At 32.2% G+C, this 18,688-nt stretch overlaps 1 protein-coding gene across 1 annotated transcript in view; it reads left to right on the plus strand.

Moving 5' to 3' along the window:
* Positions 1 to 18,551, plus strand: part of LOC132721774 (chromosome-associated kinesin KIF4-like) — a gene marked incomplete at both ends in the record, with an annotated part of 30,961 nt that extends 12,410 nt beyond the window's left edge. The window contains 16 exon segments of the mRNA XM_060706151.1: positions 741 to 849; positions 1,403 to 1,456; positions 2,147 to 2,338; positions 2,836 to 2,939; positions 3,745 to 3,889; positions 8,764 to 8,874; positions 11,700 to 11,783; positions 12,338 to 12,454; positions 13,003 to 13,149; positions 14,242 to 14,345; positions 15,013 to 15,062; positions 15,286 to 15,365; positions 15,607 to 15,789; positions 16,161 to 16,235; positions 17,647 to 17,715; positions 18,438 to 18,551. Coding sequence (XP_060562134.1) covers positions 741 to 849; positions 1,403 to 1,456; positions 2,147 to 2,338; positions 2,836 to 2,939; positions 3,745 to 3,889; positions 8,764 to 8,874; positions 11,700 to 11,783; positions 12,338 to 12,454; positions 13,003 to 13,149; positions 14,242 to 14,345; positions 15,013 to 15,062; positions 15,286 to 15,365; positions 15,607 to 15,789; positions 16,161 to 16,235; positions 17,647 to 17,715; positions 18,438 to 18,551 — 1,738 coding nt within the window.
* Between the last annotated feature and the right edge of the window lie 137 nt (positions 18,552 to 18,688).

Below are 18,688 nucleotides of genomic sequence, written 5' to 3' on the forward strand. Positions count from 1 at the left end.
CAACTCCTCTTAAACCAGATGGCAGATTTTGCTTAAACTTCCAGGGATGAACAACTTTAATGTGTAGATGGTAGTAAAGGAAGGAATTTTTGCTGCAACCAAATTTAACAGAATTATGGCCCTTTGTTGATTTTTTCACTATATACCATTTAGAAATTTTGTGAATGCAACTCCTCTTAAACCGGATGGCAGATTTTGCTTAAACTTTCAGGGATGAACAACCTTAATGTGTAAATGGTAGTAAAGGAAGGATTTTTTTTTCTGCGACCAAATTTAACAGAATTATGGCCCTTTGTTGATTTTTTCACTATATACCATATAGAAATTTTGTGAATGCAACTCCTCTTAAACCGGATGGTAGATTTTGCTTAAACTTCCAGGGATGAACAACCTTAATGTGTAGATGGTAGTAAAGGATGGAATTTTTGCTGCAACCAAATTTAACAGAATTATGGCCCTTTGTTGATTTTTTCACTATATACCATATATATGTTGTCAGTGGGGGCATCCGTGTCCTTTGGACACAGTTCTAGTTTAGTAATAAAAAGCCAAGATTGTGACCTGCTTGGGGTGGCTATTGTTGAAAACTAGTTTTCGTGTTATAACAATGTTTATTGTTTACTCATTAACACAAAACAATGTGTTGTGAAATTACATGTTTCAATGTTGAGTTATTATAATTATGTAGAAATACATATTATTACAATATTATGATGATATTAATATTATGATATTTACAGTGTAGACTTTGATTTGCTGAGTTCAAGCATTGTTGATGAGAACAATCCAGCATTGGCTGAACAGCTAGAGAAATTGAAAGCCCTTGCTAGCAAACTTAATGATTCAGTGGTATGTGCTTTTTTAATAGCAGATTCAATATATGCTTTGTTTAACCATGAGAAAGGTTAAACATATGTGTTCATAAAGTGAAATGAATGTACACAATAACCTTAGTTCTGACTACAAGCTCACTTTTTTAGATATATTACAACAAACGATACATAGCTGTTTCTAATGTATTTCTGTAGATCATTTCTGTCATTTCTGTCATATACTTGCTGTTTTAAAGTATTTCCCAGAAAGACAAAGGAGGTTTTTATTTTCATTCATCTGTAATATCTTGGAATCATGAAAATAACATACAGAGTCAATTAAGAGTTAAAATAGAAACTGATTCACTTTCAAGAATGTGAAAACTCAATGCTGATTGGCTGATTAAGAAGATGATTACTATTGGTGATCCTAAAAGGGTAGTGTTATTTGAGAGATGACTTATCAGATTGTGTGAATGGCCTTATTATGATGTTTAAAACAGTGATTATTGGAACACACATTGTGTATTGATCATGTTTATTTATTATCACTCAGTATGTTTATTAATTTGTATATTTGATTTATTTAGAGTACAGACAACACAGCAGAATCTTCTGAAGACGAGGAAAATGTTGAAACTGAGGTAATTAAACATGATGATTTTACTTTAAATGAAGGTCTAGTGCATATATGTATTAATAATAGTGTCAAGGGTTTGTTGTGAAGATAGTGCTTTAACAGGATAGTCAAGTGAATAGACTGTATTTGCTTGATTTCTAATTTCATTGATGGTCATAAATTTCATTTTGCTTTAATTTCTTTAGCTAATGTAGATATAGCCTAATAGTTATACAATAAGAATTACAAATGAAACTTTGATTTGAAATATTAAGCATTTGATAAAATATAAATATGTTTGAAGCATTTTTTATGTCTTTGGGGAACATAACTGGAAAAACTTAATTCAGTAGGAATAGCTTTGGATTTGTAATCAAGTGGTGACTGATACAATCCTTGTGGGAGACGAAAAATTGTTTCAGACATCAAGTTTAATGATCATTTGTCTCACTGCTGATTTAGAAATCCGGTTGGATTAGTTGTTTGTGACTTGCGGAGAAATTTTTAATTATTTGTTAGTTATCCATAAAGCTGGTTAGGTGGACAAGCTCCCAGGATATAAATATAAATGTGTTAAAATTGACTGAAATTCCAAATTTGAAAAAATTAATAGGACATATGAAAGGAAAGGTATATGCACTAATAAGAGAGCTAAATGTATATGAGTATTTGAGTGAGAGAGGTTTTTTCAAGTTCGTGATTTTATTCTTCACAGGCTGAGGAAGGTCAAGATGAAATGCCATGTACACCAGAATCACGTGAGATGTTAAAACAGCATACTTTACGACGGGCACGCATGAACAACCAACTGACTGAGTTAAACAAGATCCTAGAAACAAAAGAGAAATTAGCCAACAAATTCATCCAAAATGATACAAAGATGGTTGAAATGCAAGCAAAATATGAGGTATTCTTTCTTTTAGCTTTATTTTGATCTTTCCCCCTTATACAACAGGATTTAGATCTAATGTTACACAGTCATAAATAAATACTGCCACAGAAATACGTCTGTCATAATATGTGTATTGAAATAAAATTATTTTAATAAGTTATGTTGATATACCAGATTATTGACCAGGAGATAATATGTAATATATAAAGACACTTTGTCATACAAAAGCTTGTCAGTAAAGTCATCTTTATACTCTGATGTTACAACAGAGTTATGCTTTGTTGAACTTGCATTTTAATAAAAAAAATTTACACACAATAATAGCATAATAATGTTAGTGTTTATAGTTGTGATTAACTAATTTATTACACACAATTATAGCTGAATATTGCTAGACATACAGCTTGATACAGGTGTGTGTTGTAATGAAACAATGAGTGGTTTATAGTAGGTCAAAAGCATAGAGGCTTTATGTAACAAACATATACATGATTATACTAATGTTTCTATAGCAAGACATGAAGAATCTAGAGGTGGAGATAAGTTCTTTACAGAAGGAAAAAGAGAATCTATCAACAGCTTTAGAGGATGCCAAGACAAATGTTGCTGCCAGCAAGTATGTCAAATATGTCTTTTTCTATCACTCCCAATAATACTGATCATGATACGTTATAATAGCTTCAGATTTCAAAGATATGTGTGTGTAGAGCTATCATGGATAGATACAATGCCATATCAATTTATCATTGATACCTTTTCTTTTTAGCAATTATCCATAAAAGCTTTATATGTAATATTATGAATATAATATATAGTAGCAAGAAGCTGGTGTCTTGTCAAGAGGGCATGTGTAATACTATGCTATAGTTGCTTAATGGACAACTTCACTTTACATATTTTATACCAGTAATGACAAGATGGTTAGAAGAAAATATGCTAACAACATTTATAAACAATATACATTATAATTTTATACTGAAGTTTTGTAAACAAGTATGAAAGTGAAATATAGATAATACTCCATGTATAGTCAGTATTTGGCATCCTATATCAATACATCATTGATATGTTTTGATCTGACTCAGTAACAGCTCTTTGTAAGAAAAAGTATTGATAATGTAATGGATAAGTTTTGTAATGATATCATACATTAAAATTTATCCAGCAAGCTTACGAAACAACAATGGTTCTACTTGGATGCCCTCTTGTTGTGTATATTTCCAGCTAGCTTACAGAATGTTGGTGGTTCTGCTCAGGTGCTTGCCTGTTACTAATAAATAATGCATGATGGCACCTGAGTTGTTCATCCACCAATATAGCTGGAAAGTTTTCATATGACCTTACAGTTAGTGTGACTTAAAAACCAAACAAAACAACCATTAAAATATACTTGATGAGATTTAAACATATTTATATGTCAGGTTAAGTGAACAGAGAAGGAAAAGGCTACAAGAACTGGAGGGACAAATGGGTGATTTGAAGAAGAAATTGGTAGAACAGAAAAAAATGCTGAAAGTAAAAGATCAGTCAGAGAAACAAGTTACTCAGCTTAACACAGAAATTCAGGCAAGTTATTAAATGTTTTATTTAATACGGTAATAGGAGGTAGAAGCTAGTGATGTTCTGATTGTCGCAAGTCGTCGATAATCAGTTACTGTTATGTAAAGCGACAATAATCTATTCACAAATATTTGTTCCGCGATCGTCGAAAATGTTTAAAGTATTAATTCTGACGGTAATTTCCTTTTAGGAACACCTCACCGATCGCAAAGAAAATATCTCAGAGACAATTTGGAGTTGAACAGGACCAATACGTGATGTAAACAATAGTTATATAATGTGATGTCAATGTTATTATTTGACATCCATTGGAAAATAAAAGCTTTTTCGTAAAATTATGACTATATAAGGTTAAAATTGTGTTGAAAAGTGCTATATGAAGTTCACGTAACTGAATAAAATAAAGTGCCTTGGGAAGAATTGTTTCTTCCCTATTTCTTTTTAACGCGACTTTATTCGAAAAGTTATCAATTATGTCCCATCCGATTGAACCAATGATCGATTGGGACAAATATCATCCGATTTCCATCACTAGTAGAAGCACAAATATTGGTTTGCATAAAAAGATAATATTTACAATTAAATCATTTAAATAATTAATGAATAGAAAAAGTAGCGAGGGCCAGACAAATAATTGGTATGCTTTTGATATCATGTTATCAAATAATCATATAAACATTGTTATTTTAACACTGATGTGACAATATGCCTATGTGTTAATTACCACATAGAAATCTTTGTTCAAATTTGCAGTTATAATTTGCTTATCAAATCTTTCCATCCACTTTGGATCTGATGAACTCATGTATGATCAAAATTGTGAAAAATAGTAAATCAGATAGTTATTGTTGCCAGTTATTTGCAGCAAATCAAAAAACATAATAAAGCCTTAGCAACACAAAATTTGATATATTGTTTCAGCATAATCCATTAAAATTTATGGATAGTAGACTTAATGATTTTTAATCATTTGGGAGATGAAAAAAATATCAGTAAATGTTATAGTTTCTACAGTTTAAGACATAAGTAAAGCAAAGTACCGTAGTAGAGATGCAAGAAATGACACAAAAAATGACTCAAAATATGGATTTGTGGCATTATTTCATTATTATTTTATGATTTTCAGTGGATTACTGATTTATCCGTGAAAATTATATTTGGTAATTTCACAGTTATTATCAAAATATAATTTCACTCTTTTCAATGACGAAACTACTTTTTAAAGATTTTCCCCACGTGGTACCTCAATTTTATTTTTGCTGACAATTCTGACAATGTCAGGCTGTTTAAAGAAAAAGCAAAGCTGAAATTGATAAATAACTTAAATGTCAAAAGTAATAAAAAGAAGAAAACTTACTTCTATTCATTCAAATTCCAATCACCAAATTTCGTCTCTAATTTTTTTTGTTTCATTTTTACAGTCTGAAAAATACATTCCTTCCCCATGCAAAACTGCTCTTGATGACATTTGGGCATATTAAAGTATCCTACGAGCAATAACTGCCGTATGCTTTATGAAAAATTGAAAAGCATTGACAGTCATCACTCGAAAAATAAGTAAAACAACCCAGCGTTCTTAAGCAAGCTTCCAAGTTTTCCATTTTCCTAGCTCCTTTTCTGAATGTTTTCGCATCTGTCAACACTTATTTTTTGTCTGTTACAATCCTCAAATAAGTTTTCTTTCTTTTAAAAAGGTGTATGACTAACAAATCCAAATTATATCCCTCTGAATCTTACACAATTATTTTCCTCCCATGAAATACACAACTTTAAAAAATGGCTGCCGCTTACAATTTACAAAGCCAGGTCTAATATAAATTCGCAGTAAGTAACAGAAATATGGATGGATGGTTGGACTTTTTCTCCTACAAGAATTGTTTGTTTTTATTATTAAAACAAGGGATCATTCATATTTTTTAATAAAATGAATAAATATCACCGTCATTTAATGTTGATTGGCGGACTTATTTTTCAGCTCAAGACTTCTTGTTTTTGATGAGAAATTCCGACTAAATGGGGCTCTCAATGGGGGAAACAGTTTTAATATTAACGTTAAAATTATGGAAATTTCGTTTTAACTTGTTTTTAAAGGGAAAGACAAGGATAGAATAAAAACTTGATTTCAGAAAAAGAATACTATAAATAATAAATCTGCAAATTTTCTGCCGCCAAATAATAATATTAAACGAATGATAACAAAATTTATATCGCTAAATCACCGATTTCTATAAATCAGTAGGCGCGGCCATATTTGTGTATTGGCCGTATAAAAACAGGTGCGCGTGATGTCATTTCCCCACATCTTTATATTTATGATAAATCTAGTTGAATCGTAGCGAAATATTAATATAATAAAGAATTGACCAGGAGGTGTAGAGGAGATTTTTTTATGGTTCAAAATACGTAACAATATCCCAAAAATAAATAAAAAAAAAATAAAGAGAGAAAGAAATAAAAAAATCAACGTCTACCGGTCGCACCACTTCAGGCCAGTGATGCCCGTTACTCCAAACAATGCTATGTTCATTAAAGTCTCATCTTAATGTAATTAAACAATATTTCACACACATGTTATTATTTAACAAAGTTTCACAATCAAATAATGCAATTAATTAAACAAACGCACCAACGAATAATTGTCTGTTAATTATTGAACGGCGATAATTATCATTATTATAAAATTCCTACTAAAACGTGTTCTTAATAGTACATGTAATTAAATTTTTGTTGTTTGATTCTGACTTTCAAATTAAAATTAAGGTGTGAACAATTGTTATAATTGATGTACACATTTCAAAAATATAAGCAACTCTTTTGAAAAGTAAATTGTTAACATGTCTGTCAACGTATGATCCTGCGTGGTTGTTATTTACATCGTAATCGTAGCCTAATATTAACTACAAGCAAACATTTTTATTGGCTGCTCAAATATCTAATTTGCATAATTTATTCACACACTTGCTGGTTCTTACTACTTATGTCTAATACTGTGCATTATCCATTTTAATTGTTCCTAATTTGCACCAAATGTTCCTGTCACATTTTTTTTTTTTTTTTTTTTTAATGGGTTTTTTTAAGGTCGCCGCCGGAAACCCCATATGGGCGACCGTACACTCAAGTCGGGCCATCCTAGAGCGTCCCGCCGAGATTTTTTCGTCGATTTTTTTCCAGCTTTATTGGTGGAGGAAGACCCCAAGTGCCCCTTCGGGCATTAGTTCAGGCACGAGCGGGCACCTGGGTAGAACCACCGGCCTTCCGTAAGCCAGCTGGATGGCTTCCTCACATGAAAGATTTCAACCCGAGTGAAGATCGAACCTACAGCGGTGAGGGACCTGTGATCTCAAGTCAACGACCTTAACCACTCGGCCACGGAGGCCCCACTGTGAACTGACGACTTTTATTGCTCCTTGTATGCCTCTGTGCCGACAGACCTTTTGATCATGGACAATGTTGCCCTAATTGGTTAATCACCCTTGTCAAATATTTTCTAATGACGAAATAGACATTTATTTTTTACGCTTCATCAGTGAACTGAATGACCTGAGGGGAAATTAAGTTCCGCATACTGTAAATTACAGCATTTCATAAAATAGCAACACATTTTTTTCAGTAACCAATGATCATTTTAAATATTAAGTAGATTTATGATTTTTTGTTTTATTGGATTAAATTTACGGTAGTAGAAATGCGTATCTGTGTGGGAAGGAATCCGGACAATTCCCCTTGGGATTGGGTAAGTAGATAGCGTGGAAAAAAGCTAAAGGGATCTGGATAAACCCGAGAATATGCGTAATTACAGGGGAATGGGAAACCTGTTGCTGTTGGTACCAGTTTTGACTGGGTGTCTATATAACCTAACGGACAGTTTTGTTTTCATACGATATAAGTCTGGCTGCCGATTTTCCTGCGCCATTCTCATTTTAGCGTCAATGGCGGAAAATCCGTCCTCAGCAGATCTCTGCATATTGGATTTTGTTGATATTTTCCGCTGAAAAAAAGATACATGACCGGCGATGTACCCTATTCGGACAGCTTGTCTAGCGAAAATGAAGTACAAAATAAAAGGATAATATCGTCAATTTGAAGAAGTTTCTCATAGTACCCAAATTAAATTGATGGTTTATCTTTGAAAATTAAGCAGTCATTGCTTAAATCATGTGGTGGGATCATCAGCAAGCTTGAAAATCGGACAAATGATAATTAATGTCGCGGCGTCTTCAATTAATTAATTAAAGCAATTCAGTTCCATATGATGTTTTTATAAATACGGTAATATATAATGTACGCAATTAGATTAATAAGTTCTTCATCAAGATATATTTCAGTTGTACCAGCGTGTACACCTATACCGGAAGTGGGTATAACACGTCACAATCTCGGTCTCGTCTGTCTCGTGAGAATGACAGAACGCCAAAATGGCGGCGCCCATGAACTTATTTCTCAAGTAAAAAATAGTGTCTTCAAACATGAATTTCTCACTTATAGGGTTGATGTCAATAGAAAAACTGTCATTGTACCTCTTTTTAAATGATGAATATTTATATTAGACAGACATCAATCCATCCATTCCTATTCCTTTAAGCATAAAATAAAAAGAAAATTTGTCTGTTTGTTGTGTAAGATGTAATTTTATTTCATCTCGTGAACTTTAAAAACAGTATTCTCACTCGTGGCTACGCCACTCGTGAGAATACTGTTTTTAAAGCCCACTCGATGAAATAAAATTTCATCTTACACACAATCCAACAAATATCCTCTATGTAATAGGGTTAATGATTTTGCAAGTAATCTTTAAACAGAATACATATCGTTGAACTGATAATATTTCTTTATGATCTGATACATGTATGTTCAATGTCTGTTTTATATATATTTTATAGGGTTTGAAGACACAGAGAGTAAAGTTAATGAAACAGATGAAGGAGGACAATGACCAGTGGAGGAAGTGGAGACAAAAGAAAGACAAGGAAGTCTTACAGTTACAACAAAAGGTCAGTGATCATCACATAAAATTAAAATTTATTCTTCTTCAGAACATGAAAAGTGAAGTTATTTCACTAGGCATCATTTAGGTTATTGAATCTCTGTTTTAACAGACACAACAACAAGCAATTTATCAGAATTGGTATCATAAAAGCTTTTTTTTTTAACTGGAAAGTTTTTGAAAGATTTTTAGTACGAAAATGCAGTTATCCATTATTCATCCAATTATCTTAACACATAGCCTCGTTGTACCATCTCTCGAACAGTAATTTCACTTAACTGTAATTATTTTTAGGATGTGAAGTGTCTTTAAACTTAGTAAAGTTCTTGATTGTAGAGGCATGTATTGTGTCCGTTTTGACCTACTTAAAATTTGTCAACATGACCTTTAAAAATGGCTGCCGTGAACTCATTGGGGTGCTTGATTAGTAGAACAAAGCTGACCCCTTGTTACCAATTATCGAACCAAGTTATTTATAGTGTATGAATAACATTTAGAAAGAGGAGACCATTTATATTGAAACTATAAGCATTAATTAAGTTTTCTACTGTAACATAGAACAAAACAAACACATTTTCATTTATTTTCATGTCATGTCACATTCCTGGAGTATTCATCTGATTTTTTAAATACAACAGCTTCTCAAATCAGAGGCAGCTTTATTTACATCAACCAAAATTTGATTATTCCTTTTCAACATTGATAATGGTATCAATTGCATATTGAAAACAGTAGAAGAAATATATTTAGTGGTGTTAAACTTGATTTATCTTGTTCGATTAAATATTTGATTGAACAAAATAATAAATCAAGAAACTAGGTCAACGTTGACAGTTCATAAAACAAATCAAAAATACAGTAAAATTACCCTCATATTTTCTTGAAAGAAGGGTTCATAAAGTATTCTTATTGTTCTCACTTATTCCATAAATCTACATTAGTAAAGTGGTAACTTTACTACAAAAATACATGATTTCAAAAATAAAAGTAGGCTGCCATTTTCCTAAAATTGAACTTTCGTCTACTATTAGAATGGTCAAAATGAAGCTGTAAATATGGAACTTTGCCAAAACAAAGCAAATGTAAGTGCTTGTCACTTTATTAAACTATCTCTTGCTGCACAACATAAATTTGATTTGTCAAATATAAAATTTATCACTTTGGTCGAGAGATGGTACCGTTCGAGAGATGGTATCAAAAGGCTAGGAAATTATTGTTTACTTCTTCATACTTTTTAGCTCACCTGTCACAAAGTGACAGGGTGAGCTTTTGTGATCGCTTTTCGTCCGGCGTCCGTCCATCCGTCCGTCGTCCGTCCGTAAACTTTTGCTTTAAATGACATCTCCTCATAAACCACTGAGCCAATTTCATCCAAACTTCACAGGAATGTTCCTTTGGTGGTCACCTTTAAAAATTGTTCAAAGAATTTAATTCCATGCAGAACTCTGGTTGCCATGGCAACCGAAAGCAAAATCTTTAAATATCTTCTTTTAAACAACCCTAAGAGCTAGAGCTTAGATATTTGGCATGAAACATCTTCTAATGAGTGTCTACCAAGTTTGTTCAAATAAAAGCCCTGGGGTCAAAATTGGCCCCGCCCCGGGGGGTCATTGATTTTCCCTATATGCATATAGTAAAAACTTAAAAAATCTTCTTTTAAAGAACCGTAAGAGCTAGAGCTTAGATATTTGGCATAAAACATCTTCTAGTAAATGTCTACCAAGTTTGTTCAAATAAAAGCCCTGGGGTCAAAATTGGCCCCGCCCCAGGGGGTCATTGATTTTCCCTATATGCATATAGTAAAAACTTAAAAAATCTTCTTTTAAAGAACTGTAAGAGCTAGAGCTTAGATATTTGGCATGAAACATCTTCTAGTGAATGTCTACCAAGTTTGTTCAAATAAAAGCCCTGGGGTCCAAATTGGCCCCGCCCCAGGGGGTCATTGATTTTCCCTATATGCATAAAGTAAAAACTTAAAAATCTTCTTTTAAAGAACCCAAAGAGCTAGAGCTTAGATATTTGGCATGAAACATCTTCTAGTGAATGTCTACCAAGTTTGTTCAAATAAAAGCCCTGGGGTCAAAATTGGCCCTGCCCTGGGGGTCATTGATTTTCCCTATATGCATATAGTAAAAACTTAAAAAATCTTCTTTTAAAGAATCATAAGAGCTAGAGCTTAGATATTTGGAATGGAACATCTTCTAGTGAATGTCTACCAAGTTTGTTCAAATAAAAGCCCTGGGGTCAAAATTGGCCCCGCCCCAGGGGGTCATTGATTTTCCTTATATGCATATAGGAAAAACTTATAAAATCTTCTTTTAAAGAACCCAAAGAGCTAGAGCTAAGATATTTAGCATGAGACATGTTCTAATGGGTGTCTACCAAGTATGTTCAAATAAAAGCCCTGGGGTCAAAACTGGCCCCGCCCAGGGGGTCATTGATTTTCCTTATAAACATAGCAAAAACTTAAAAATCTTCTTTGAAAAAACCCAAATAACTAGAGTTTAGATATTAAGCATGAAACATCTTTAAGTAAATATCTACAAAGTTTGTTCAAATAAAAGCCCAGGGGTCAAAACTGGCCCTGCCCGAGGGGTGTCATTGTTTTTAACTATATGTGTATAGTAAAAACTTAAAAAATCTTCTTTTAAAAAACCCAATGAGCTAGAACTTAGATGTTTTGCATGAAACATCTTCTTATGGGTGTCTACCAAGTCTGTTCAAATAAACAAATAAAAGCCCTTGGGTAAAAATTGGGCCGCGGGGTGGGGGTGGGGGGCTATATACAGGTGAGCGACCTCAGGGCCATCATGGCCCTCTTGTTTATTTCAGGATAGAAAACGTCAGTTTGAAATACAGAAATTACAGCGTGAAAACAAGAGAACACAAAATGTTCTTCATAGAAAATCAGAAGAGGTACATGGTGTGATTGAATAATTATAACCATGCTAGATATTACAATTTACAATTGAAGTTGCAACTGTCTGTTATTAAGTGATTTGAATATTTAAGTAAAGTAGGTAACTGTATAGAATCTCGGCCTAATCAGATTAGAAGGAAATTCAGGCTGGTCTTGTTGTTTTTTTGTTGTTTTTTTTTTTGGAGGCAAGTCAGTTTAGCCACAAACACCCTGAAAGTTGATACTTAAGCAGTATTTTAATGATGTTTAATATACATTAAAAATATTAATTCTAGAAATGCAACTGATTTGTTATCATAACACTGGTGATTCATAATTTCTTACAATGATATTCCCCTGAATGTATTTCTTACCAAAGAATGATTGGCTAAGTTAATTGATTGCAATAGATGACATTATCTAGATGCTGATTGATTGGCTAAGTTAATTGATTGCAATAGATGACATTATCTAAATGCTGATTGATTGGCTAAGTTAATTGATTGTATTAGATGGTACTATCAAGATGCTATGTGACCAGGTAGATTATAACTATGAACCATTGTTTCAGGCTGCAGCAGCTAATAGAAGGTTAAAGGAAGCTTTGGCCAAACAGAAGCAAGTTATAGAGGAGAGAAACCAAAAGTTTGAGAAATGTGATAAAAATGCTATAGGAAATAGAGTCAGGGTAGGTATATGCTTTCTGTCTTTAGTTATTCATAATTGTTATTCTTTATATATAGAAAATATTAAAGGAAATGGGGGGGGGGGGGCAACCTGAATGTAAAATCTTGTGCTTTATGGCCCTTCATTTTGATTTTGACACATTGGCTGCTATATGATGGGGATGTTCCTGTTGGTAGTAATCTGTTTTGTGATTGTAAGATTCATAACATTGAGCTGCAAAATCCACATGTATTTTATGATTGAAAATCGTTATTCAATTTCACAAAATTGTTAAGCAGGAATTCTAATATTGGTGAACGTTTGCAGGCAGCTAGGTGTAAACAGTTTCTTCCAATGCAAATCTTGCATTTCTGAAAGGAATTCCACCAAACTGGTACACAGGTGTGTCTAAAAGCATTTTTACAGGACTTTCTGCTTTGATCACCTCTGGCAGAGTAATGTTACTGTGTTGTTTACTTGTTGGGTTGTTTTTTTCCACATGTGATTTTGGCTGAAAACTTTTGACAATGATCTGTCTCTTATTAAATATAATGTTTTGTTATCTTGTAGAAATGGTTGAGTTTTGAGCTAGATGTTAAAGTTGGAATAATGGAAGCCAAATACCACAGAGAAAGTCTGTTACAGGATCGTAAAATGTTGGCAGAACAATTGAAGGAGTTAAAGGAGAGTCTGAATGATGATGCTCCACCATCAAAGGTATATTTGATAGTAAACTTATATCACTTAACTTTTATAAAATAGTTAAATATTTGTAGGAATTATGTGAGCGGCTAAATAAATAGTCCTTATTGCCTAGGCTGTTCAACAGACTGTACAGACAGACATGCAGGGCTACAGATGACGTGCGTATTTGCGTAATTACCCAATTAAAATGTCAAAAAATGCAATAGAAATAATAACGAAGGGTAAGAAAAAGTAAATAAATTCTTATTTATACAAACTACATTGGAACTGGTGCGTAAAGATGTAAGTTATACTTAATGCCCTACATCAGGCAGATCATACTGTTTCAGACTGTTTTAACCTTTAAATTATATCAGGCAGCTTGGAAATATTCTAGGCCAATAAACCATAAAGCATAATAGTAAGTAGCTTTTTTATAACCATACAAAACCTACAACAGTCTACAATGAAGGTCAGAAATTTTGGGTAAAATACATGAACTCATGCTTTAAAACCCAAATTGGTAAGAGAGGGTAGGGTAAAAAATACAGAAATAACTCTAAGAAAATAGGAAAAAAACCAATAGATCACATAACAAGGGGTAATTACCCATTATATACAAAATGTTATCTGTAGCCCTGGACATGTAAAAAAAATCCTTAATTAACTTTATAAATATTATATAAAAAGTACAGAAATAATTCATATGAAACTATCAAGGAATTGAAAATCAGATTTTGCTGTACCTGGGTCAACTGAACATGTTTTTCAGTCAATTGTTTAAACTGCTAAAGTTGCTATAGCTACAGTTCATATAAACATATAGGCAGAATGAAAACTGTATTACAGAGTGTATTTCAACTTTGCATGGTATTAGAATATGAAAACAGAAATAATTTTAGCGGACAAAAGGTTTTCTGCCAACTTAATAACAAGCTTTATAGCTTGAATTAAGGATCTATTATCATAATATTATTTTATGTGCTAATATGATGTTGTGAGTTATAAGTATAGGCCAGATGCAAAAGTGTCACCAACATTCTTTTAAATTTTACTCTTTTACTGTTGTATAGATTATCTTAGGAAAGACAATTGTGTTAGGCAATGAATACTTGTAATTTACAGAAAATGGCATGGATGGATGACTCGGGAAAGAAACATGAGGCAAGTTTTGAGGAGGAAGAAACTAAGAAAAAAATTCATCATCTTCAACAGCAGATAGAATTAAGGTATTAATTATTGTCCCTTAAATGTTGTACATTTAGATCATGTTTTAGTTGATTAGTTTTATTAATCTATGTTAGTTTGATTGTGCTGAAAGCTTTAAGCTTATTCAATCACTGAAATCCACTCCTGGAACCAACAAGTAATAAGAGGAGTGTATGGTTTTTTGCTCATAGAAACAAATGCTTGCCCCTGGTGGGGTTTGAACACACACAGCTGGCAGTCCTTAGATTACTTGGCCAATGTGTTAACCACTTAACATTAACAGCCAGGGCTGTTGTAAACTTTAATGGCAACATCTATCCATGTTGTTCTGGAGAATCTATTAGTACAAGTGCCAAGTTGTCCTTGATATAATTTATCAGCTGATTATTCACCATATCATGTTTAAATGGTGTTGATATGGCAACTTAAATAAAATAGGATAATTACTGATTTAAATAATTTGTGTTAATAACTTATCTTTGATATTATTCCTTGATATTGTAGTCATTTTCATAATAGTATAAAGTCTTTACTGTGTTAAATTTTAAACTTGACCTTTATTTAAATAAATATTTGTTATTAAATTCAGTTAAAAATATTAATGTTTGTCACTTACGTGGAATGATTATTATAACATTTTATATTACTGAAGTCAACTAAATGTTTTGTTTCTTTTTACTCTATCAGAAATGTTCAAATTGCTGACTTACAACAGAAAATCTTTGATGCAGAGCAAGGTATTTATATAATGACTTCTAATACTGAACATTTGTAACAATGATTTTCATTGGATAATCGTGTTTACGTTTTTTATCATCTGCAAGCTATGTATTGAAAAAAAAGTGGGTGTTGTATTGAAAAAAAAGTGGTTGTAAATTAATATAAATTAGTAAAAAGCTACTAGTATGTAAAGTGTTAATTTGATAAAATAGCTATTTTATATTTATGTATATATTACAGAGGGTAAAGGCAAATCTACAAAGGATAATCTTCATACAATGATGGAGGCTAAGATAGCTCTCAAATGGCTTCTAGATCAGGTATTTATATGCTGATAATAAAAGCTGTTAAAATTGTTTAATTAACCCTTGTCCACAATAGTATCCAGGCACATTACTTTCACCTAATTTTTGTTGCATTGTTAAATAGAAATCTATAAAACAATGGATATTTTTAAATCCAAAGAAGGATATGTCCATTTATCAGTATAAAGTTATAAAGACTGAAAAGAAGTTGTGATATTTTGTATATTAATAATGTTAATATTGTGTATACTTGTAGTCGGTGTCATTTAAAGCTGACAATAATCGTATACGGCTAGAGATGGAGGAAATGAAACATTCTGTATCTGACAGGAACAATGATAATGATGAAATTCTGAGTGAACTAGAGGAGAAAATAGAGCAACTGAAGAAGAAATATGAGAGAGATATAACCAGATTACAGTCAGATCATCAACAAGAGGTGAGTTGTGAGAGTCCATCAGTAAGAACTGAATTACATGAAAATATTATTTTAGAGATGGTGTTTTAAATCAGAGTCCACACATGAGGTTACATAACAGTGTAGTCATCCAGTCTAACATACTTAGACAGGTCACCACTTTATTGTAGTTAATTAACTCCTGAAAAGATTGTTAGGTTACACACTACCATATTTAAGTCAATGCAGATGATGCATACAGCTTGATAAATGTTTCAATTTTGTAGAATGGGAAGCAATGCAAACAATATGGCCATATTTTGAACGAAAGAAATATTCACGGAAAAGCTTTGATTACAAATGTACAAACTTTACTGGTGCTCTACTGACAAAAATAATGTTTTTACTTACAGATAGAGATCTTGCTGGCATCTAGTGCTAATGTTGCTACAACCAGTACAGACTTAAAAGATGAACTTAAATCGCAGGTACATACATCTATATAAACCTTATTTATACACACCAGGAGAAACATGACATTAAACTGCCTCGGTCAGATAATTAATGCCATTGATATTGGATCACCTGTGCTGTGGATTTCATTCATGCCTGGGATAATTAATTCTGTCTTTAGAAGAAGCACTTTTTTACTTGTGGAAGGTCTGTGGCTATACATTAGAGCTACCCCATGGCAAAGAAAATAGGGCCGTCATCGGAAATTGCCATATGGATGTATCATCTATTCTCAAGGGTCGATTCAATATCGATGCAAAATTTTGAATATTGATTCAATCATTTAAATAAAAGTGTCAACTAGCAATGAATAAAATATACAAACATTTCAAATTAAAATCCTTACAATTTTGTCATTTGCAATTAAAATTTTAATCTCTGACCTAAAGCAAAATAGCAGCCATTAATGTTTACATTGTTAGCGCATGCGTCCATCTAATTACATCAGGTCAAAAATTACCAAATCTAAAAATTCTGGCAACAAATGCTTGATTCGTGGTTCGGTTTGTGTATTTTCCGAAATTTAGTGCGCTTTAATATGTAGATGACAATGATAATAATTATTAATTAGCAGGCTTTATAATTTGCACAGCAACATGGCGGCTATGCCAGATATTGCCAAGTTTTGTTTCAGAAGGTTAAAATAAAAAGAAGAGTGATATATGGGAAAAAGTTGGAGTCTAAAGTAGTTTGTAATTAAGTTTGCCATCTAATTATGCCACACAGAGGCAATACCACAAATATAAGGTCACATATTGACAGAAAGCATTGGTCCATGTCTGGTGAGTTCAGTTCCTGTGAGTTATAAATAATTCTTAGTCATTAATTTGTTTCTGGGATTATAAATAACAAGAGAACTCAGTTTCATCTGGTTTTGTTGTATATTTTATTTAAACCATGCATAACAAACAAAAAGAGACATTTTGAATCATTTATTCCAGTGTGTTTGCATATCTAAAATTTGTTTCGATGTATGGTCGATATTTGCCCTTCGATATATGATACAAAAATTTCTATCAATGACAGCCCTAAAAGAAAATACACAGAAGGGTACTAGGCTGTTCCTCCCATGAAATAAAGATTTCATATCATCTCAGCAGTGTCTTGACTTAACACCCAGCCAAAAAATAAATCTTGGAAAATTGTAGCAGTCTACCTAAGTGATAAAATGATTTTAGAGAAGGCATTGAAACACTGGTGTATCAGACGTTTTGCCAAAGTTGGTCAGAATTTTGATATTTTGTAGTGTAGTATACTTACAGTGGGTAATAAGTCTTGTGTCAATTGTTTGCATAAATAGTTAAAATTAGCTAGATTAAAATTGTAAAGTTTTGATTAAGTACAGTATTTAAATTTTCAGACAAGCATTATGTTGTATTATTTCAGAAAAAAGAAATAGATGATCTTAAGAAACAGCTAAAGAAAAAGACTGTGGAATATAATAAAATGGAAAAGGTTTGTTGACCATTCAATGTGGAAATTATGCAAATCATAAGAATACTAAGGGTTTTGGGGTGTTTTTTTTAAGTCATAAAGAATAGAAATAATCATTAAATATTCAAGTTTCTGTTTAAAGAATACCTTTGAATAAAAGTTTAGTTTATCTCCTTTTCACTACAGTCATATATGAATATCAGAACTTTTTGAATATCCATTGAGAGTGCTTATCATATGTATTAGAATTTTGTAAATGTAAATTAGACATTTTCAGTTGGTAGCATACTGTCAGACTGTCAAAGTATAGACTGTATATATTTTTACATAATCTTATAATATGTGTTAAAGTGTTGACAATATTTATCATATAAACTGCAACACAAGAGTTTAATAAAGCCATTTAATAAAAATGATTTTATACTAGTGTAATATTAACTTCACACAGCGTTATTTGCATTATATACACACACAAAGTGTAAAAGTGTGCTAATGTTAGCGTTATTCTATAGGCACATCAATGAAAAATTACTCTGAAACAGTTTGCCGTTCTTATTTTAAATATGTGAGTAAAAGAATATTATATTCATATAGATTCAATACTAAATTTATAAATTGATAAAAGAACATAATAAAACAATATTATGCTTGTCAGAGGATCGTATAATATGATTTTATTCAACTTGTTCAATAAATGTAGTATGAAACCTACACTCCTTCAATATCTTCTATTTATTATATAGCACCTTACAAAGTACATGTACCAAGATAAGAAAGTTGCCTTGATGCCAGAGTTAACCGATGACGAGAGTGAGATCACAGAACCCAAATCTCCATTTCTAGCAATGAGACCTAAGGTATTTGAGCCGCGTCACGACAAATCCAACATTATTGTGCGTTTGCGACCAGCATGGATCCAGACCAGCCTTCGCATCCGTGTGGTCTGATCAGGATTCATGCTGTCGCTTAAAACTCTATTACAAGTAGAGAAATC

This window comes from Ruditapes philippinarum, unplaced genomic scaffold, assembly GCF_026571515.1.
Source record: "Ruditapes philippinarum isolate M1 unplaced genomic scaffold, ASM2657151v2 ctg11107_1_1_1_1, whole genome shotgun sequence".
Classification (NCBI taxonomy): domain Eukaryota; kingdom Metazoa; phylum Mollusca; class Bivalvia; order Venerida; family Veneridae; genus Ruditapes; species Ruditapes philippinarum.